Raw genomic sequence first — 23,727 nt, forward strand, 5'->3', positions numbered from 1 at the left:
CAGTAGTCCTGCCATGGCCCATCCTGAGCTCAAGTTCTGTGGAGCTAAGACTATGCTCAGGGTAGATGAGACTTGAGTACTAAGTTTCTAAAAAGCTCTGAACATATGTGCAAATAGAATTTTAAAAGGCTTTTAATTTTAACAAATCTTGGTGAATTTTCATCAGTCAAAGGCATCTCTTTGACTCTAGGCCCAGTCCCTTACCAACTTTCAAATTGTTCCTCCAAATTAGGGGGGCACTAAAAATCGGCAAAGAAATGTTTTGAAAAAAATTTAACCTGTTTCTCAGAAATGGCTGAAATGTTTTCATTGAAACATTTTTTTTTTTTTTTAAACTCTGAGGCAAAAAGCAAGCGTGATGCGTTCTGTCTGGAATGGTTAAAGTTTGTCAAAGTTACAACCTACTGAAAAGGAGGTCTTACAACAAAATGTTAGGCTAACTTCGTTATAGGCATTATTACCAGCTCTCCCTAGAATAGCCTTACTTCAATCTTGCAATTAAAGTTGTCACTTCAGTCCTCATAAGATAACTGATACCCAGAGCTAAAAGCCACTCCTTGTTTTTTAAGGGCTAGATTATTGTCTCTGATACATGGCACTGCATAGCACAATCAGTCAGCTACTCTTCTTGTTATCCATATTGGTGAATAAGACTCTTTAATGCAATAAAGTCCCCTGGGCTCTCTACTTAAGTGCCTAGCTAGGACAGCCCTGAATACCATTTCTTTATCTTGAAGGTTTGCTTTTAAACCGCCTTTTTTTTTTGCCTTTTTTCCCCCCACTCTAGAAATCCAATCCTGCAGGCAAAATGATGGATTAAACTGTGTTTGAGCATCTGTGGCAGTGCAGTTGGTTTCATTTGAATTAAGGATGTAAGGGTTAGCAAATAGAGTGGCTTATTTTTTGTTAGTTTGAAAATGCCCCTTGAGCAGTGCTATGCTACCATGCATATTTGATACCTCTAGCCACCATCTTGTTGGAGGGACAGTATCCTTTTCTGGTTTTTATATTGTAACATGTATTTGGGCAACTCTTAAAAATTAATTAATTAATTAAAACCACTTGAGTGTAGCATACTATAATTTATCATAACTTGAGTGCTGCGTGTGTATTGTGCTGCATGTGAACTATGAAATGGCTGTACAGGCTTTAGGATAATAAAAGATATGCTAGAAGCAGACAATAAATCAGAAGTGACACTTTGACCATGAGATCTTCAGGCTCTGGAAAATATAGAACATGGTTATTTGGGGCTACAATTGGAAAGCGAGACTGTAAGAAACTGGATGAAAAAGGAGAGGTAAAAATTAACTGTAAAAACTGTCATTGCCTGAAGTCTCTCTCAGCTGAAATATTAGCCTCCTCTCTCTCTGCCCTGTGCTATTTTCAGCATGTATTTTTCTTCCTTTCCATCAATCCTGTTTTATATTCTGTATATTGAGTATATGCTGTAGCTATCCAGGGGAGTCGAGAAAGGAAAAGAAAGGGCTTTTCCCCTTTCAGTGGGGCCAGGATTTCACCCTATATATTGCCCTTGCCTGCCATCTCCCCAAACCAAGATATCTTTTGGGCCTGATCCTTTGCTACTGAGGTCAGTGAGAACTTTACTATTGCCCTCAATGGGTGCTGATTCAGGCCCTTTGCTAGTGTCTGCCTTAGCATTGAGGTGGGATGAGTATTATCACTGTGTTTGTAGATGCCCCTTCCACCTTTCTTTTGCCCTCCCAGTTACACATATAATAATCCATGGAGTCTTGGTGAAGCACTAGTTGAATTGACACCTGTCTGATGTAATCAGTGACGGTCTCATTAGCCAATGGAACATTTGCGAGGCAGGATCACTGCAGGACAAGAGGCCCAGTTAAGTCCTATTGTGTGCTCCTTTCGGTTCCTGCGCATACATGCCAGCATTTCGAGAAATCTGTGCTTGTGTGCTTTGCCTAGCCAACCAGCAAATCTATATAGCTAGCCTAGAACAGTGATTTTTCAACCTTTTCTCATCCGTGGACCCCTAAAAAATTTCACATGGAGGTGCAGACCCCTTTGGAAATCTATAATATGTATATAGTTGAATTCTGTTCAGTCAGGTTTTAGTCTAAGTCTTTCGCAGACCCCTTAGACCTAGTTTGCAGACACCTCCCTCCCCCCATGAGTCTGTGAAGCATAGGTTGAGAACCACTGGCCTAAAGGATCCGTAACCCTGCAGGGCTCCATCACAATGAAATGGCAACCTTCCCACATGATATACTCCAGTGCTTTCTGTGGTGGGCAGAGATTAAGTGGGTTTCATTGGTGGAGTTCCAGTGGCAGAGGGAAACCCACTTGTGCTCAAGACCTTTCATATCTCCTTGTGGACATTTATTAGCGATCCCTTAGGACTTTATTTCTATATACAGTGTTCCCAACCATAGCCGTAGCAACGTCAAACATGCCAGCAAATGATATTGTATTTTTAGGCAACCTCCACAAGCCAATAGCAATTTTCTTGTCCAGAGGGTTTAGGCTGCCCTCTCTGTAGACTTTATAACATCAGGTCAAACTCTACTAGAGTTAGTAAAAAGTATCCTTCTCAAGTACTTTACATCAAGCTTCTGGCACTGCATCATTCCACCACTCAGTGAACTGGGTCCTGATCCAAAGTAGACATTCCACATGGGCAAGGGTTGTTATCATAAGGCTGGTAAGGCAAACGTTGATGTCAAGCCACTTGACCCCCTTCTCCTTCTAGAGCAGTGTCCAATGCACTGTGTCCTGTGGTGACAATCTGGGGTTCTGCTCACCGTATTAAGTTTTCCCACTGCTATTCAGCTCTCCCACATCATCCATTCTCTTATGAAATCAACCCCTGGTATAAAGAGCAGTCATATTGCCTCCATGATGAGGCTTTTGCTGGGGTACATGTTGGGAATGGGAGTGATGCCAATTGGACCTGGGGAATTCTGTGAAACTTGCACAAAACTATCCAAAAGCTGAAAAACTTCCTAGATGTTTCACTAGGTGTGGGCAGCCATTTTGGAATTTTACCTAATAGTCATTGTTCTCAGCTATTGTGCTGAGCGCTGTAGAATACGTGTTTCAGGAGTCCAGAATGCACCGTTACAACCTTGATTGTGTAGTTTCTGGACCTGACAAAATGTCTGTCATGATTTTAAATCAGTGTTGCCAAGTGGAGATGCTAAACTGTTGCCAAGACAACATGTAATGCAGTTGAACTTGTAACAACCAACCATTTAATGCAGTTAAGCATGTAACTGTTTGCTTCCTTAACATAGGCACACCCTAAAGGGATTTGGAATGAATGTGGAACAACTGACATCTGTGCTTCAGAACTAATTTTAGCCAGGAATATAACCTTATTAGTGTATTGGATTTCACTAGAAACTGAATGTATTAGAATACATAGTAGTGGAATAGTAAGACTTCTGCAAATATCCTTTCTTTCCTACATAAAAGATGCTCAGAACGTCTTTGGCTTGTCTAATTCTTGACTCTCCTATTCTATAACTTCACTGGTACATGGGAGTGGGGTTCATCGTCTAAACTCCTGCACAAGGCTGCTATTGTAATTGCAGCTCAGTACACAGTCCAGGAGAAGCTTATTAAAACCTCACCTAAGGAATGAAGTAGAAAGAAAAGTCTATTCCAAACAGCTGGGTGCTTGGTCTTTATCCAAAGCCAAGATTACAAAGTAGTGCTTTCAAAGGCTTTGAAATCAATTGTTATAGCATTGACAGAATTGCCCCGGTTCCTGTGATTTACTGTCTTTTGTTTGTATTAGGTGCACATCTCTTGTATAACTGCTAGGCCCTCTGTAGTGTGTCATTATTGAAAAGCAGAATGCCGTTACGACTCACTAGAGCAGATTTACACAGTAATGTAAATACTAAGAAATTCCTAGCTAGGTGCTACAGAAGTGCCAGCCAAATAAGGCCCCCAAGTGGCAACTTAATGTTTTTGTATTCTGCTAGGGTAGCAGATACTGCCTGAAAATATTCAGAACAATTTATTTAGATAAAAATCTTCTAATACTGTCTTTCTTGTCTCTCATTTTTAGTAATAAAGACTTTTGCATAAAAAGCAGGGCCTCTTATTCCATAAGCATTAATCATTTATGCCTCTTCTTATTCCCCACATGAAGTCATAATTCTCTATTTACGATATTGCAGTGGGTTGCTGTGGAAATTATTACAAATATTAACAGCCCAAAGAGGATGACTTCAGGTAGGGAATAAGCAGCAAGTGCAGATGACTGTTGACTTTTGTGTAAATGTAGCAATGAAGGATGAGCTTAGTGAAATAGAGAGAATAAAGCACAAACTGCTTCTAAATACAATTCTTTGGGGGGAAAAAATCTTTCCATGAGACATCTGCTATTCTAAACCTTGTTGATAGAATTTTGTGAATTCAGCCTAATTTTCTCTAGGACTTTCCTTTAGTTTAGAGCTGTTTACTCTGGACCTGATCCTACAAGGTAATATGCATCTTCAACTCTTATTGGTGTCCCATTGCTATGGGACGTGTGTGCATTCAGTGTCTCATAGGATTGGACTCTTCTTGTGTACCAGAATGCAAACTACTTTAAAAAATGACTAGTAGTTAAGGCAGTACAATATTTAGAATCTTTTTAAAATTGAGACATGTCTTTGAATTTTTTTAAAGTCCTGGACAAGGTAGGTGTGGGTCCCCATTAAATATGCACTTGTGACCAACAGGGAGCCTTTCAGCCTGAAAGAGTTAAGATAGAGGCTATAGTGATTGATGTAGTTGTCAGCTTGCCTTACGTAAATAGGAACTTTGTTTTGTTGTTTTTCTGCTCCTTTGCTTGCCTTTATTTTTCTGAACATCAGCTTCCCTTCTCCCCATGGGTTCCTGTTCCAAAAGACAGGATGTTAATCATCTAGATTCCTTTATTAAAAACAACAGCAAATCTAAGTAATTTCCTTTTCCCCTCCTTGAGGTGCTTGCCTTCTGCAGCAGCCCCTATGCAATGCTGATGGCATCACATCAGTGTGACCTCAGTACAAGGTTGTTTAAGGGAGATAGAGCAGCACAGGTGTGTTTTGAAGCAGTGCTTATGAGCATCAGATGTGACCAGTTAAATCTGTGATGATGTAAAGGCTTTCCTGATCTAAAAAAGCTTAGGAATGGAATGAACAGGAGGGACACTTCTTTAAAAACTAGACAATGTGCAATATGTGGCTGAAGGGATGCTGTAGGGAGAAAAAACAAAAGCCAGGCCCTTAAGAACGTTAAGTGTAGGAGATGATGGTTTGGTATTTGACAGTCTCACTATGGCCTTGTCTACTCTAGATGCTTGGCATATTACCCACTGTTTTGGTTCCACTACATTGTCTGTAACACACCATGTTTATCCAAGAATTATTCTTTTGTGAGGTCCAAACTACAATAGGCACTGCTCCCATGGAATCTTATCTGAGTCTTTGAAGAGTTTTAGTATTTTATTTCAAATCTCCAAGAGACATCTCAGCATCTAATGAAAATTTCTACTGCAGTTTATGCCATATGGGGCTACCAAGTCTTCCTGCTATTGAGCCAGCCTGGCCATCATATCTAGTACTATGTGTGAATCCTGGGACTCTCCAAATATCATGAAATCCAGGCAAGGTCTCTCTCTTTTCCTGGTCCCGCTCCTCATCCTTCTGTCTGTCTGGTAAATGGCACTGCTGTTTCCACCTTATTCTTCACCACTCCATTTCAAAGAGCTGCTGTGCTATTCGGTAGGACTTTGGTCTGTGCGGAAGGGCCAGTACCAAGGATTCAGTGCAGGTCATCATGGCACAGACCCAGATTCCTCCTTGCACCAGGCCCACTCTCATTGTCCCAAACATTCTTGTACTGAACCTTAATTCCCTTGATTTTTCACAGCACTGCTTGTTATTCCAAGTGCAGCCCTTCTCAGCTATTTGGTTGGACACTGGAGTCATAGACAAAAATGCCTTTTGGAGCTAGCATGCCATACCTGTCCACACTAGCACTTTACTGATGGAGATTGGTGCAGTGGAGGACAACACAGTAGTTAGCTTTGTTTGAAGCAAGTCTAAATCAACTGTCTACAGATAGATTGGCTGTGCACAGTTGAGAGAACGGGTAACTTTGTTTCTTCCGATCTCATTTATTGCTTCACTAGGAAGTCATGCAAGATTTCCTCTAAAATATTCAATCAGTTTTTAGAAACTTTAGAGTGAGTCTAGAGAGAGTCTGGATGAACATGCTAGAATGACAATTCCTTTAAATATGAGAAAATGTGACTCAAAGTCTTATGGTTTAGGGGTATAAATAATACTACTTCTCTGAAGCAATCATCCACAATGAAACAGTATTACAAATATGTCCTGTACTGAGATAGGGCTTAGAGCTCTACGCATCCATTTTAAAAAAAATCTAAGCTCCTTGGATTCCAATGTTCAAATCTCAGCTAGTTATTTTCATTGTCTGGGAATACATAAATGGAGTACTATGAAATCTGACACTGAGGTGTAGGAGGTTGGCAGCCTTTCAGATCAAACCTTAAAAAGCAAGGTCTTCCATACTGTCTGGACATAAAAGTCCATTGGTGCTTTTCATAAAAATAGACTTTTTCCAGGATGGTGATAGCCACAATTTTCCTCTTTCCCTCTTGTTCCTCCTCTTCCTGCACACCTATTATAATGCACTGGCCAATGGTCTTTTTCCCCCTCTCATGGTTTAACCATGTGAGAAGTTTATACGTCTGCTGTTGCCTCCAAGTTAATGTAACTGGTTCCTTCACTTCAAGCAGGGTCAAAGGTCCACTGGCGAGCCAGCCTGGATGATGTTGCCTATTGCTGAGCTTGCTGCATCTCCAGCTGTTAGTTACCATCCACCCCAAGAATGACCTAATTTTGATCATCAGAGACAGAATTCATAGTGACACGTATAGTTAAAGTTGTCCAATATTTTTCATTATGACCTATTCATTATTTTCACTATTTTTCATTATGACCCTTCATTCAGTTGCCAAACTTTAATGGTTTAGATGGAAATTTTCCATGCTTGCTTTCTGTCTCAGGCTGAATTCTTTTTGAAACTTTCAATGAAAACAATTTAGATGTTCCCAAGATGTTGGGGATGGCAAAAATACCAATCTTAAATATTTTCCTATAGAGTCTTTGAAGAATTCTATTACCTCCATGCTTTAGATCAGGAGCTTGAAAATTTGATAAGGGGATGACTCTGGGGACAGAGAAGTGCCTTTTGGTGTTCCATGAAAATCCACCCACATTTGGTTAAGGTCTAAGACTCTGAAAATCACCATTTCCAGATGCTCCATAGAGCTTGTGAGAGGCCTGCAGCTAAAGTTTTTGACCATTCAGCATGCTTTCAGACACATGGAGTCGCAAAGAGAGCTCCAGACAGTATGCAGATAAAGCAGCAACTGCAAAATACCCTTTGACCTAGGCCAGGGGAAGTTAGACTGGGACCAAGAAGGAGACGAGGAGTTCTAGAGTTGGCTTTTCCTCTGACCAGTTTCTGTTGTTTATTATTATGGGTACACCTTACTATTGAGTACAAGGCCTCTAGGTTATCTAACACTTCTGGAGTATCTGGGGGAAAAACAGTTGTTTTTGGCAGAGCTGGGTGTAGAAATCAGGTTTCTACTACAATAGACCCAAGCTTCATCCATTTCCCTACACAGCATTTTATAACAAATATGCCAAATCTGTGTGCATGGCTGTGCTGTATGTACCCCAGACCACATTCTGTTCAAGAGTGAGGAAAAGAAGAACCCAGAGATCCTGATTCCCAACATCCTGCTACTGTTTAGCAAACCTCCTTTCTAGTAGTGGGTCTACACAGAGGACAACACAGCAACTGCTACCAGTTATTTTTTCAGCACAAGTGATAGGTCTGTTTTGTGGATCCCTGTGGAGATCAGTATCATTCCACATTTCCATTTCTCATTGTTCTTTAAAAAAATAAAACTAAACTAAAATTACATTAAAAGAATAGTAAAGCTGCAAAATCAAGCACTGAAAATTTAGGAAATGCCAGTATTAATGTTATGTTGGCAATCTTCATTCATGCATTATGATGCTATATTTAATTACATTAACACATACAATTTGTTTGACAGAGTTCCTTTCTCATTCAAAGCACAGGATGGATAGGGTTACAGGAACAGGAAGGGTGATCTCTTGTGTTTAAGGTGCTGAACTGGGACCCAGAAGAGCCAGTTCCGTTCCTGCCTCTGCCATATACTTTTCTATGCAACATGAATGTATATGCGTATATTCTGTGCATGCATTCTGGGTGAGTTTGCCGTGGGGCTGATTTTGAGTTGGATGAGTAACCTTAATTCTGGCATTTCCTAACTCTTGGCTTTGCAGTCTTTTGTGTGTGTGTGTGAGTTTGTGAGCAAGAGAACTTGGCTTGTGAGGTCCAAACTAATTTGAAGTGATGAGTAAAGATAATACTGTATCTGACTCCAAAGCAGATCCAGAAAAACCTAGCCTGTATGCTGTGAGCTGTACAGATATTAGAGCTGGCTGTGAAATGATTTCTTTTGTCAGTTTAAAAATTTTGACGAAAACAAAAATGCCTGTCTAAATTTACTCTTCAGATTATTTTGGGTTTTTATGCTTTTAAAAAAAAAAAAAAAAAAAAACCCTGAAATATGTTCAGGCTTTTGACTAAAACATCTGTTTGGTGAAGTTTTGGCCAGCTCTTATCTATATATTTATTTACACCTATGCACTGTATACTGTGTGTGTCTGTGGGATCCTTTGGGATGGATGTTAAGGCACTTTAGATGTGACATTTCTGCTGACTATTGTGACAATCCTATCAGGAGTTCTACACAAGCAAAACCTTGACATCAGTGTCAAAATCTGCACAAGGGTGTGCCTGAATGCATCGGGTCTTACTATCATAAGAGAGCTAAGAAAACAACACATTGGTATCTTCTAAACTCATCTACATTTTTCTTTCACATGTATTGCTGTTTCACATTTAGGGTTATTTGGCTTACCCATTACCTCAGTTTGGCTGAGGACATGCTGTAAAACACTACAGAAAAGGCATTTTAGGCCATGTGAATGACTTCAATATAAGGAAAGCATGACTAAGGGCAGAGAGAATGTGCAGGGCATATTAACCTCTACAGGCTGGAGACAATTCCCAGAAAAACTAGGCATGCAGGAAATGCCTGGCTGCTAGTATAACTGGTCGTGCAAATGCTCATGGGCAGAAAGCCAGACTTCTATAAACTCACTTTGTGACTGCGACAATCGTGGTACATAATGCAGTTTTTAAAAGATCTTTCCAATCGGGTGTCTGATACACAAATTAGGTAAAATGACTGGTCTCTTTTTTCCAAATAGCCTAGTCTGATTAGGCACTTGTTGGTCTTGTTAGGCACTTGTTGGTCTTGTGTAACAGGAGTATGGTAGGAAGCCAATATCACCAATTTTGAAATGCTACTGATTAGGGGATAATAATTATAGTGAATGATTAATGAAAGATATCAATGTATTTTTGCTGAATTTGAAGGCTTAGACTTCTTTGTTTTATATGGGGTTGGCTTAGCGTGTTTAGCAGAGGACTGTTTACTGCTTATGTGTTCTCCATGAAATGAGATTTAAATTTGTTCTCAGCCTGCAGATCTAGATGTAGCAGGAATTGCATGGGGAGGAATAAGGGGGAGTAGTGGCACTCTTCTGAGCTCTACCCAAACGCGAGCTCCACTTAGCTGAAGTTCCAAGATGAGACACTGCTTGTAGTAGAATTGTGTGTATTTTCAAAACATGGTCATGCTGCTGGCTTCTCTGGTTTGGGTCTCCCTCGGTAGGGTTTGAATAACCATCGGCCGGATAGATTAAGGCATAGGCACAGTAGCCTTAGGGTCCTGTACTAAGGCTACTGTGACTATTAGGTGACTACTGCCACCCTCCAGGGACCTCCCATCTTCAGGCGACCAGCAGAGGGAGGGGAAGGCCCCAGCTGCTGCCCCTACTGCCTTTGGGTGGGTGGTGGAGGAGACAAGCCTTCCAATCCCCTTCTAGAAGATTTTATAGCCACGTGGGAGCAATGGTTTCCGTACCATCTCCTTGGAGCGGAGGGAAAAAGTGATAGCAATTTCCCCAGCACCATCCATTCTAGGCACCAGAATGAGCTGCTGCTCCCTGTATATTGCACATCTCCATAATAGGATTGTCCATCTTCTTTCTAACATGCTTATCAGCAGTGAAATAATTAAAAATGTTGACTTTTAAATTGTCTTTATTGGACATCAGAGTTAACAACTCACTGAGATTAAAGGGGAGACTCCCCCTCACAGAGCTATTTCAGGCCCTCTGCAGATTCAGGCAGACATCACTGCACCAATTACAGTTGCTTCACACTTTCATACTTTTACGTACACTTTTACTTTTACATACCCATACTTTTTTCTTTTAAATAGAAGCTGAGAACTTGGCAATCAAGGTGGATGCCTTAAAGCAACAGCATCTTGTCAACAACCTGACATCTTAATCAAGTTTTGAGTAGTAACGTAATCCTCTCTGAAATAAGTGGAGTACTCTTGATATTCCAGTGAGAGAGAATAAGACAAGAGGGAAGCCAGGCAAATTTTGCAGAGGGGAAAGACACACTTCCTTCCAAACCTTGAGACATTTGTAAATGTGATCTTTCCTGCCATCTTAAACAGTTGGAGGTAAAGGATTAATTTGTATACTAGAATGCATACGTCTCCAAAGGGCCAGGTAACTAATATGGAACATGATGTTGTCCTTCGTAGGAACTAGCTAACTAACATTCTTGCCTTCACAGCTGGATTCTTGGAAGCTTGCTCTTGTTATTTTTAGTTTTCATTTACTTTTCTTCTTCTTTGCTCACGTCGATCCCAAGTAGGTGTGCACGTGCTACCTGCACAGTCGCTGGAAGGTTTTTCCCCTAGTGGTGTCCGTAAGATCAGCTCTCAAGCCCCCCTGGAATCGTGCCTTCATGGCATTGTATATTGGGCCCTGTTGACCCCTCCGCCTCTTCAATTCTTTCTTATCGCCCATGACAGTCGCCGGAACATTGATCTTCTCTTGCTCTTCGAGCATTTTTCTAGTGGTTGTTGAATTGATACCTGTAAATAGTCCAATAGTTGGAGTTAGTTTGTAGTTATAGTTAGTTTAGTTAGATAGGACCCCACTTATTGGGGTCACCTTCCCTTCCCCAGGGGTGGGGCCTTCTCATTCCCCCAACTTTAAACCATGCGGGGCTTACAAAAAGCCCATGCCTAGGAGCAATCCCCATACCACTTGTCTAAAGGGATCACTGTAAGATCTGCAGGGGATTCTGCCCTAGGACAAAGAAGAAGAGTCAGAGATTGAAGCGCATCCTAAGGAGGCTGCTCTCCATCCACACTCAGTGCTGAGCCTGGCTGATCTGACACCTATTATGTCGGCTTCAGTGCAGAGCACACTGGCGTCTGTAAGAGAGATAGCACCGAGGAAGGACTCTGTATCTAGAGACCCTTGACACTATCACAGATCACCAGCACCAAGGGAAGCCTCCCAGATGCGGCACCGCTCACAATCCCCTATACCGGGTAAGAAGCAGAGAAAGATGAACAGGGGGCGCCCACTGACCCCCAAAACAATGAGACATAAGCGCTCGAGCAGAGTGCGACCCACTTCTGGCCACTCAAGAGCTGCCCCCTTGGCTGTGATTCCGTCAAATCTGGTGCCTTTGGATTCCCTGTCCAGGAAAATTCACTAGGCGGGCCTACAGCTCCCCTCCACGCCGGAGACTTTTGAAGTTGATAGAGAGTACAGTGCCACTGTCCCCTCCCAGGCACAAGCGTGCTCCAGACACCAGACCACCAGTGCCGAAAAAGCACCCACTGCCATCCAGGGGAAAGCCGGCTATGATGCTGTGGTCGCCATCTCTCCAGCACTGCTGGGAACTGCACTGCCCTGGTCTCCAGGAAGCGAGATGTCGGGATCTGACTATCAAACAAAGTCCTACTCCTCTAGAAGAAGCCAGCACCAGTCAGAGAGGTGGCACCAGAGGATTGAGGCTGGTCAGCCCTTCTCCATGCCTTGGCTGCCGCTGTAGCAAATGCCAGCTCAGTGGCCTTTTTGGACCTCCTTGGGTGTTCCAACAGGCTCGGGGGTCGCAATCTGGACGGTCACTATCACTGGTCTCCAGGAGCAGACATCGCCCACCTCAATCAGATGATGCACTGCTGCATGGTACTGGAACCAGCACTGAATACAATGCCGAGCCCAGCACCAAGCATGATGTCAGCACCGAGTTCAAGGAACTGGTGCCACGGAACCCTCTGGGAGCAGAAGGTCAAGGGACTGCCCCAATCAGAGTGTTGTCATCTTCATCTCCAGATGAAGCAGTAGCTCAGCAGTACCGATTGCAGATGACAGAAGGGCTCATCAGGAGCTCTTGAGGAGGATGGCACAGAATTTGGGGGGCCAGATTGAGGAGGTCTTCAACAACGCAGATTCTATGATAGACATTCTAGCCCAGCCAGGGTAGCATTGCCATTAATAAAGACCATTTGTGACACAACAAAGTCACTATGGCAGACCCCAGCTTCTCAGCCTCCAACTGCAAAGAGGGTAGAGAGAAAATATTTTGTATCCTTCAAGGACCACAGATGCTTGTATACTCATCCCCCACCATGGTCGCTCGTAGTTGCAGCAGCCAATGAGCATGAAAGGCAAGATCAGCAAGGCCCCATGCTAAAGGCATAGGATGCTAAAAAATTGGATCTCTTCGATAGAAAGGTGTATGCTACTGGGGGGCTCCAACTCTGTATTGCAAACCAGTAGGCGGTTTTGAGTAGATACAATTTTAACTCTTGAGGGTCTATGTCAAAGTTCTCGGAAGCTATACGATTAGACTCCAGGACGAAGTTCACAGCCCTAATAGAGGAAGGCAAGGTGTCTGCAAAGGCCTCACTTCAGGCGGGATGTGGCAGATGCCGCAGCTCACATCATGTCATCGGTGGTAGCGATGTGTCGGAGCTCATGGCTGCAAGCTTCAGGCCTCCCATGTGAGGTCCAGCAGATGATCCAGGACCTTCCCTACTATACGATCCATTGCTGTTCTCTGTGCAGACGAACTCAAAACTGCACAGCCTTAAGGACTCTCGGACTACATTAAAGTCCTTAGGCCTCCACACACCAGCATCGCAGAGAAGGCATTTCAGATCTCAACCCCTAACTCGGTTCTACCAATCCCAACCCAGACAGGAGTAGTACCATAAGAGGGGCAGGAACTACAGGAGGAGACCCTCTCAGCCTTCCACCTGCCAAAGTCCTGGACCAGCGAGGCAATCTTCTAGTTCCAAGCAAAACTGTTGAGGGTGTGCCCAAGGGCAGCCTATCAATTCAGGACTGGATCCTTCACCCCTATCAGCTATCCCACTTCTACCATGTATGGGCCCAGATCACGTTGGATCGCTGGGTGGTATGCATGGTAGAATTGGGATACTCCCTACAATTCAGTCCCCCCCCCCCAGCCCCCACCGTACCTGTCCCTCCTCAGGGACCCTTCTCACAAACTTCTAATCCAAGAAGTGTATGCATTCCTAAATATAGGAGAGGTGGAGGAGGTTCCTTGGGAGCTAAGGAGCAAAGGGTTCTAATCCTGAAGACCAAGGGCGGTCACAGACCCATGAAACCTCAACAAATTCATGAAGAAGTTGAGGTTCTGCAGGTGTCTTTGGGCCTCCATTATTCCCTTGGATCCGGGGCATTGGTATGCCACCCTCAACTTGAAGGGTGAGTGCTTTCACATGTCGATCATTCCAAGTCACAGAAGATTTCTCCAGTTCATAGTCAACCAGACACACTACCACTTCATGGTACTTCCGTTTGGCCTTTCTGTGGCCCCTCAAAAGTTTACCAAATGTATGTTGGTCATCACCACATTCCTAAGGAAGTGGAAGGTGCAAGTCTATCCGTACCTCAACAACTGGTTGATCGAAGGTTGCACTAAGGCATAGATGGAAGCAGACGTAAAATTGATAAGGTCAGCCTTCGCCTAGTTGGGTCTCCTGGTCGATGTGCAGAAGTTGACCTTGACACCCACTCAGAGGATAGAGTTCATAGGGGGAGTGCTAGATTTGAGCCAGCCAAGGGCTTTTCTTCAGGAATCTCAATTCCGGACAATATGCTCCGTCATAGAAGAGTTAAAATGGTACCCCACCACCATGACCCAAACTTCCTGAAACTGCTGGGGCATTTAGTGGCATGCACATATGTCATTCAGCATGCCAGGCTACGTCTCAGACACTCTAGGCGTGGTCTAGCCTCAGTGTATCCTCTGTCCTGAGACCCCACATAGACAGAGTAGTGTCATTCCCTTCCCCTATGTTAGAAACTCTCCACTGGTGGCTCAACCTGCAGTCGTTCTGCATGGGAGTCCCCTTCTCCACGTCTAACCCTTGGCTGCAGGGTGGATTGATTTAAATCAAGGTGATTTAAAACATTGATTTAAATCATGATTTAAATCAAGTTTCCCACTTCAAATATTTCTTAAACAATGGTGCAAATCTGATCACTAAAACATGTTAATTTACAACTCAGTACAGCATTTTACAGCATCTAGGAGGGTATACTTTGTATAATATTTTAGATAACTTGATTTTTATTAATTTAGGAAATAGTACATACTACTCATTACCTATGTCAAGCTGCAGATGCAACAGCCATACATTAGGAATGGTAAGAACTAAATCACAGACACAAACACAATAGCACTTATATTTTATTAAACTAAATCTTAAATGTTTCACATTTGCAATTGCAGCAGTCTTCTGAGTTATCAGCTGATGGCTGTCCTTAAACGTTTTTATTTTTAATTTTCAAATGTTATTAACTCTAACAGACAAGTCATCACAACACTAAATATACGCTGTCCTTAAAACTTCTACAACTAGCTCTCATCTTCCCCACTCCCACTCATTTTTATTCATAGACTGAAACAGAAATACAAGTTTTCCTGCTTTTTCAACTCTGTCAATTTCTTAGCTTTGAGTGAATAATGCCAAATGATGAAAATATTCTCTCTCCGTTAGGATTAACATAATCAGTACTTTTACACTCTTTCGTCTTGTGAGGAATCCACCCAAAATGTCCTCTTGTTTCATGTCCCATGCTTCTGGTGTCTGCCATCTGTTTGTTACTATTCTAGTTAGGGCCTTCCCTCGCATTGTGGTTATTGTGCAGTATTCATTATTTTCAAGAATTCAAAATAGTAGTGTATGAATGGTTTCTGTATCATTATGTATTACGTACTGTTTTGCAACTTCTTAAGCAACTGTTCTACAGTAAATCACAATATGTTCCTGAGAAGTGAACTATTGCTACAACACAGTAACAACCCTTTCCTTTTCCTCCAAGAATGGAAGAATACCCCTGTCTTAAACTTGTGCAGCGTCCAGGCACTGGTCCTTCCTGTACTGATACCAATAGTGCAATGCAGACCTAATAAAGAATATACTGCTTTAAATAAGACCTGTACAGATTCCTATTACTAGAGGAATTACTTACTACCATGAGTAGTCCCAATGACTACTTGTGATTATCAGCTTTACACCTAGTAGTGTTTGCAATATCAGTGAAAGATTAAAAAACAGATGAGAGCAACTTAAATACAAGCAAGTTAAGAACAGAATACGAAAGCAAAGACATTGACTGCAAGGATAAAAATGCATCAAGTGCAATAAAAGTGCTGTTTATTCCAACAAAACCTGTTAGCTCTTTTATTGAGGTAGATGGGACCTTGGAAGTAGAGAGGAATTTCCTAGCTTATGAAGAAACAAGAAGTGAGAATAAGATAAACACTTTCTGCAGAATGCCTGACATTCCTTACTTCAGTTTCATTTCTCCACAGGATATGTATGAGTCAGATTACTGTGTGGAGAATGTACCCAGACAAAGGATTAATTGGAGGTGTATGCAAGCATTAAGTGCTTTGTTACTTAACAGTGTGCTGTAAATCCTTGGGATATTTCACTTCATATGTCATTTGGTACTGACGATCAATAGCTCAGATGACCTCATAAATCATTCGGATGTAAATTCATTTAGACCTAACGGACCAAATTGTGCACTCAGCTACATTGGGGTAATTTTAAAGTCAGTGGGGTTTCCCTTTGATTTATATCAATGTGTTTAAGAGCAGAATATGTCCTAAGATCTTTGTTCATGGGATCTTGCAGGGAATAGTTTAAATAGATAGAGGGTTTTCCTTCTAAATGCATCACAAGTCCCCTGTGTATTTGGTGGTTTCTCCTTCATTAGGAGCTAATACATTCAGGCCAAAGGGATCCAGATTGTATGACGAAATATGATTGTATGGAGAACAAGGAAGGGGGCAAAGAGGTTTTGAAGTACATTAAAAAATTCAGAGCGGAGTGGTTAAGAGGATAACATATTTAGAATATTTGTGTGCTTAGGTTTTTTGGGTAAGGCCAGAGTTTGGGGCGTTTCTTTTGGCCTCATTCATCACTATGTTACTCTAGTTTTATGTTGGCATGATGCTAGTGTAAAGCTGGAGTAGTGCAGTGGTGAATCTGGCTCCTTGTTTTCAAATTGTTTTTTACATCTCTGATCATAGAGATGGGGCTTGATCCAAACCCCTCAAACCCTGTCTTTTAAATCCCAACCTAGATCCAAATTTTGCATATGAACCCAACATTAATAAGCAGCCAAACCAAACTGCTGAGCAATTGTTGCCCACTCTCCTGTTCTGACAGCGTCACTACAGATATGTCTACCCTATGGCTGGGGGCAGGCCTCCCAGCCCAGGTAGATGGACTCACACTAGCAGGGCTCAAGCTAGCTCACTAAAAACATTGTAGCTCCAGTGGAGACTTAGGCAGTGACCCAAGCTCAGACCCAGGGGGTCAGGTAGGCTTGAGGGCCCACACCGCAATGCCCACCCTGCTGTTTTTAGCACACTAGCTCAAGTTCCACTAGCATGAGTACCTGGACTAGAAAGCTCATTCCCAGCTGCAGTGTTGATACATCCTTTGTGGTCCCCTGGTGAACAAGGAGTTTAACCCAGGCTCACCTTCCACCTCGTCGGGCAGAGGTGCTCAGTGGAAGAGCTCCAGGAGGGGCTAGTTGAGAGAGAGAAGAGATGTCTTTGGGAAGAATTAGGAGTCTGCTGAACCCCAAGCTGGAGAGTGTTTCTTTTCTGATTACGTTCACTTCATTCACCTTCTCTTTATAGACCTTACCCATGGCCGGTTTTTTAAGGGATGCTGAGCACCTGTAGCTCCCATTGATGTGAACAAGGAGTTTTGGGTGCTCAACACCCCTGAAAATCAATCCATATCCCTGCCGACTACGGTTTTGTGGGTGGGGACTCAGCAGGAGCCTCCCCCTCCCACCATTATACAAGGGTTTTCAAAGACTGGATCTGAGTTTAGCAGTTTCTTGACTCCATTTCTACTTGATACCAATATGTCTGCACTTCAAGTACAGGGCTTAAAGAGGCCTTGCTTGTTATGTAGTGGAATTACTCCTGCGAAACTGTTAATCAGCTAGTTTTTCAAGGTTGGCATTTGTACCTTCATTTGGGAAAGCTAGTGCACTTCCTCTAAACAGCCGCGCTTCATTTCTGTCAACAGACCATGCAGCAGATGAGTGATCATCGCTATGACAAACTGACAGTGCCTGACGATGCTGCCGCAAACTGTGTATATCTAAACATTCCAGGCAAAGGCCACGTTTTGCTGCACCGAGCCCCTGAGGAATATCCCGAAAGTGCAAAGGTAAAGGGAGAGTTACAAACAAAGGGCTCTTCCTGCGCGGGTGCTGAGCATCATTGACTCCAATTGAAGTCAATGGGAGTTGAAAATTGTCAGTACCTCCTGGGATGGGGCCTCGGTACTGTATGCGCATGTGTGTGCGTGCACATGCATACACTCTTATACATCAGAAGGTTAAAGCACACAACTTGGAAAGCCAGGTAACCTAGGCTGTATTTCCGGCTCCACTACTGATTTTTGTCTGAATATGTTATTTAATGTCTTTCTGCTCCTGTTGTTCCCTTTGTGTAAAATGGGAACAGTTATACTTTCCTCACTGCAGTATTGATGGAGATAATTCATTAATGTTTGTAAACACTTGGAGATCCTCAGATAGAAGGTAACATATAGATGCAAAGTATTGCTATTTATTACCAACAACTAGCTAATCGTCAAGGTAACATGGGCAAGAAACAACTGTTGTTTCAAGTACGAAATGAAGATTATCCACAGGGAACCCAGCAAGAGAATGAGATACGCAATGGGTAGAGTTAAAAAGAGTAACTCTCCTGACTCCTTGCAGCACACGGGAATGGGCAGGGAGCAGGCTGAAGATTTTTCCCCTTTCCTCTTGTGACCCCTCCACAGACTTGTATTCTCCTACAGGGAAAGCAGAACCATTACAGTTCTGATGCCTTTAAAGTCTTGAGTGCCAAAACAAGGGTAGGGGTGGGATTTGGCAACACGACTTCAAACTTGTACGTGTTTTCATTATATTGTCTTTTCTATGCAGAGGGAAGGAAAAGACACTGAAGTGTAATGACTTTTTTTGACTTTTATTTTCTAACCAGGTTTTTGAAAAACTGAAGGACCACATGCTGATCCCTATAGCCAACACAGAAATGGAGAAAGTAGATGGGTTACTCACATGTTGTTCTGTCTTTATTAACAAAACTTCAGAATTATGAGATCTAGAATCCTTCCCTTGTAACTGGCAATAAAGTACGTGCAAGGTAGACAAATCTGTATCCACACTTTTATTGTTTTTATTGACAATCTACTGTACCACTGTGCTACTAACCCTTGTTTACAAATTTTTTGCTTTGTGTATTTTTATGTCCATGCAGATGGTATTTAAGGTGTATGTGTGCTTTTGCTGGGATGAATATAGTGCAACGAGCAAGCAAAAGACAACTATGATAGCGAAACCCCTAGCTTTAGTGATTTACATACTCAGTGTGAAAACTACATGAGAAAAAGTTAATTTCTAAGCATTTAAGCATCTTCGTTGTCCTGTCACCTTTCCCATCTGTTTTACCTTTTTTTCTCCCTTTCCTTTCTGCTTCTTATCTTCTCACTCTTTTTTCCCTTCAGTGTTTCCCCTATCTTCCTCTCCTTATTGTCAGGAATTCAAGATATTGGTAGCTAATGAAGGAAATTCAAGAGGACCATAAAGTTGGGCTTGTGTAGAAAGTAGACTTTCCCTCTGATAGCTGAAACAGTGTGAAATTGATTATATTCCTTATTCTGGCCAGTATCACATTGCCACTTCTGTTCAGAATCATGATTAGAATCAATTTCAAACTGCAGGTATCAACTTGGGAAAGCCTCTCTGTGCAGGAGCATTCAGGGGGTATATTTGTCTGGTATACTTGAATTACAGGAAAGGAGATTGGCTGATGGATAGTCTAGGTGTGCCCAGCAGTTCAGGCTCTCAGTTTGTTTACCCTTCTTTCAAATTGGATGGAATGGAAGAGCCTGGTACGTATGCCATATATCAGTCATCTTCTAAAAAGCCTGTATTTTTGTGATCATGTGGACCACAGAAATGAATGTTTTGGGGCACTTACTGAAATGTTACATTACAAAAGATATTTAGAAATATATTTTTCTTTTCATATGTATTTTCATTTCAGTCTATACTTATTGTTATGTTCTTTCCTCTTGTGAAATGAAGTTATTGTTCCCTCTATTTGATATAGTTCTTGACTTCTGTAATTACGCAGACAATTTTCTAGCAAACCTCAAAACAAAGGAATGGTGATACAATTAACCGATGGACATTATTCCTCTCGTATGTTTATGACTAAGGGAAACTATTATTTCCCCAAAAGCAGCTGGCATGTGTATTTGATCTGCCCTTGGGGATCTACTTGAAACAATGGCCATCTTATTTCTTTAAAATTGCATGAATATTTATTGTGGTATTCAGTTAAAACAAATATATTTGTTGTGGCAAATTCCACAACATGCTTGCCCACTGACTCATACATATTTTGCAACAGTAAAGTGAAGTATAGACAGTAGTATTCACATGAAGCTTTTTAATTCATTTGTAAACTAAGAACAGAGAAATTCCCAAACAGAAGCAGCAGCGGGAGTTCTCCAGGGGGCTGACGAATGGTCTGAACACTTTATCAACTTCCTAGTCATCACCACCTTTCCTGTACCACTTGTGGCTCGGTGCAGAGGTACAGTAAAAGGCAAGATGGGTGGGGGCTGCAGCCAATGTAGTCTGGAGGGAAGTAAAACTACTAATTAAATTTACACAATAATCACTTATCTCTTTTAGAAACCTACGTGTTTTTTACAGCCCTAAAAAGGGAAACACAGGTATTTGCATCCTGACACTTCCCTCTGCTTCCTCAGCATGGAGGATACAATACCATTCATCTCGCTTATATTATACACCTCACACCAGTGGCTAAACTAGATCAGATGAGGAGGGGATGCTTATCAATTCTGGCTGCTGCCACGATAGGTCACAGTGCATTGCATCTTGTGGTGACAGGACACACCACAAGGAAGACAGTGGTAACGAGTATAAAATTGTATGTGAAAGGAGTTTGTATCCCAAAGGAAGCCTCTCGCTAGCCAAATTAAAATGTGTATAGTGGAATTCCCTGTAGCTTTCCCTCCCTTTTCTCTCCAATCATCCCTCTAAGTGCTATAATTTAGACCAGACCGACAAGGATAATGTGTACAAATGGGCAATCTAAGAGGTCTCCCTCCTGCCAGGCCATTTTTCAATAATTGGTGTATTGTCCTACATTTTAGAAGAGTTTGACATTACAGAAAGAGGGTTTTATGTTTTGTTTTTTTTTTTTAAATAAATCTTGCCTAGTATTTAATTACGACTTGCCAGAGGCAAACTATATTCTCTTCAAATACTAGCTAACATGCACCAATGACCATTGGGGGTCCATCATATAAACAGATTCTCCCCCTCCTATCCATAAGGGTCCTGGGCAGCTTCCATCCATGGACATGTCTCTTAGATCCAGCCCCTATTGCACAATCGTGGCCCATGACATCTAACGCTAATATAATGGTAATAATTTAACACTAGAAATTTTATATAACTTACTATGTTTCCCAGGCTTTCAATTTTTTGCCTCATTTCCTCTCCCCACCTTTTTGTCTGCCTCTCTCTATTCCTTTGTCTGATTCTTCCTGATTGATACATTCCTGCTTCATCCATCTAAATCTCTTCATCTGTCCCTCTCTTCCTCTAGTCCCTTCATTGTTCTCCTCATCCCTTTCCACTCTCCCTTTTCTCTTCCCCTCCATTCATTCTCAAAGGCTCCATTCCATTCTTACCTTTCCTAATGTAACTCCCCCCTGATCTCTCTCAGGGATGCCAGGTGAGAACTGATAAGCCCACTTTGTTCCCCTTGACAAAGCCTGTCTTTTCTTTGCAGATGGAAGGGGGAGCCTGCAGCAGGAGCTGAGTCTTGGGGGGGGGGGGGGAGCTGTTGGACTGACTCCTATTTTGTCTTGCACCAGAGGAGAGGAGAAGAGTCAATAGTGGTGGAAGCCAGTGGTTTCTTATATTCTTTCTCCCCCTGAGGAGAATGGAGTAAGTGACAAGTGGTTTCCTTTTCACTCCGCCCTTTGAAGCGATGGAGAGTTAGTGAGTGGACAGATAGAGATTTGTGGCTGAGATGCCACTTATTCTCCTGTAGCTGGAAGACCAGCAGCACCTGACCGTTGAAAAGGGTGGGAGCCCCAGAAACTCCCCAGTCAGGCATTATTCTTCATTGTGCCCCCGCTCCTTATTCCGTCTGGCAAGTCCTTACTGCAGCAATCAGGAAGGAGGGGCAGCTGGGGGATCTGAGGCTCCTTCAAGCCAGGGAGAGCAGGGGAACCTCTCACTCTGCTCTTAGCATTCTCCTTTACTTGGCTGAAGCAAAACCAAAAACAATGGCTGCTCTTTGATGCAACATATATATGGCTATTGAGCATCCTGCATATCAAACATCCTTGTCACTGCAACATTTTTCAGATGCCTGATGTAGATCATCATCGACAACTAATAAAATCTCAAACCAAAAATGGAGATGCAACAAAGATTGCTAATACGCTGCACCATGTTAATCCTGTCATGCCAAAAGTAAGACTATGTGCCATGCCATTTCAGTGCAGAAGGTCTAATGGTAAATAGCTAGCACTGAGATTTGAATCTCTAATTGAAGTTTTTAAAGTAAAATAATTTCCCTTAGTACAAATGAAGGTGCTACAATGGGTGTGACAGATTTTACTCTTTCCTGTATGTTGTTTTCCATCATCATGAGTTTAGGAAGATCATGTGAAATGTAAGTTTCCCTCTTGAACAGAATGTAAATGAAGTGTCAGCGAGTACTCCCTTCTCTCTGTTGGTAAGAATGCATATGTTTATAAACTGCAGCTCCTCCAGCCTCACATTTCTCTTGCCTACACAAATATACACTTCTCTAAGTCTTGCACAGATACCACTATAAGAAAGTATTCTGAGGAGTTTTAAGACATATGTAACAGTGAATGGTTCATAGCTCATACGAAACACTATGTTCCGTTTCAAAAATAAAAGTTCAGTGGAATGTAGAACAGTGAAATTGTTTTCCCCTCTTATTGACAGCAGGTTTTGAGTGAAATGTAGAAAAATATGGTATCATTCAGCCATTAAAGTATTTAATTGTGGTCAAGACAGAATTAACTTTTTCCAAACGTTTCTATATGAATTTTAACTGTTACCATCAAGATATTTATTGGTTCAGATTCTCTGATTTGATGGATAATTATGGAGATGAATAGATAAGAGCATGTGAAAAGAATTATACTCTTTATATCGTGACAGTGAACAAAATATTATGGGCCTCACTTGAACTAATAAAAGTACTAATAATGTAACCTGCACAGAGTTGCATGTGAATCATGTACGTCACTGTTCTATGTTGTACTGGTCTGCAGAACACAAACTGCATAACTCAATCACCACAGTGTTCAATTATTACAGTATATTGTTGCCCACTTTTTGTGCCAAAAAATCAATGCATTTCATAGACTGTTATACTGGAAAAGATTTACTTTGATTTTTGTGTCTCTTGCAGTTTCTACACTATGTATCCCCATCACTATGGAATAAAGTGTCAGTTGTACTGTGAATTGTGGTTGTCTTATTTTGTGACTGACAGCATTTTTTTGTGATTGAGTCTGTGTTATTTCTCTCATGCTACCTTTTGATTTCAAGTGTTGCTTTATTTCAAATCTTAAAGGTTGTTACAGGTTTAGAAATAAAACCACAAGTAGATATGTCTGTACTAGGGATGTAAAAATTAGTTTAATTAAGAATCCGTTTAAACGTTCTAAAAATAGAACGTTTAAACTCTGGGGGGGGGAGCCGGGTTGGGCTCGGCTCCTCACTGCCAAGCGAGTGCTGGCTAGTGGGGGTGGTAGCTGGGTAGCTCTCACTCGCAGGGAGCTGAGCCGAGCCCAGCTGCAGCTCTTCCCCCAAGAGCTGCCCAGCTGCTCTCACTTGTGGGGAGCTGAGCCTAGCTGTGGCTCACCCCCTCTGTGCTGGGGTCTGTGCCGCCCTAGTGCGGCTCACCCCCCTCCACTGGGCTCCGCATCTCCCCACCTCTCGCGGGGAGCCAAGCTTAGCTGTGGCTGGCCCCCCCGCGTAGGGATCCGCGCCTCCCTGCCACAGCTCTCTCTCTCTC

General features: G+C 42.2%; 1 protein-coding gene across 2 annotated transcripts in view; it reads left to right on the plus strand.

The window, feature by feature from the left end:
* DDAH1 (dimethylarginine dimethylaminohydrolase 1) overlaps positions 1 to 23,173 on the plus strand; it is a 100,132-nt gene extending 76,959 nt beyond the window's left edge. Inside the window, exons 5-7 of one of the 2 annotated variants that reach the window (XM_067538540.1) lie at positions 17,630 to 17,773; positions 18,601 to 18,751; positions 19,413 to 23,173. In XM_067538540.1, the coding sequence (XP_067394641.1) occupies positions 17,630 to 17,773; positions 18,601 to 18,717 (261 nt within the window). In that variant the 3' untranslated portion in view covers positions 18,718 to 18,751; positions 19,413 to 23,173. Of the gene's footprint in view, positions 1 to 17,629; positions 17,774 to 18,600 lie in introns of both variants that reach the window. The other variant, XM_067538539.1, reaches the window with a different exon arrangement.
* Positions 23,174 to 23,727: the final 554 nt, after the last annotated feature.

This window comes from Emydura macquarii, unplaced genomic scaffold, assembly GCF_026122565.2.
Source record: "Emydura macquarii macquarii isolate MOO-44397 ecotype Brisbane River unplaced genomic scaffold, CSIRO-AGI_Emac_v2 contig_480, whole genome shotgun sequence".
In the NCBI taxonomy this organism is placed as follows: domain Eukaryota; kingdom Metazoa; phylum Chordata; order Testudines; family Chelidae; genus Emydura; species Emydura macquarii.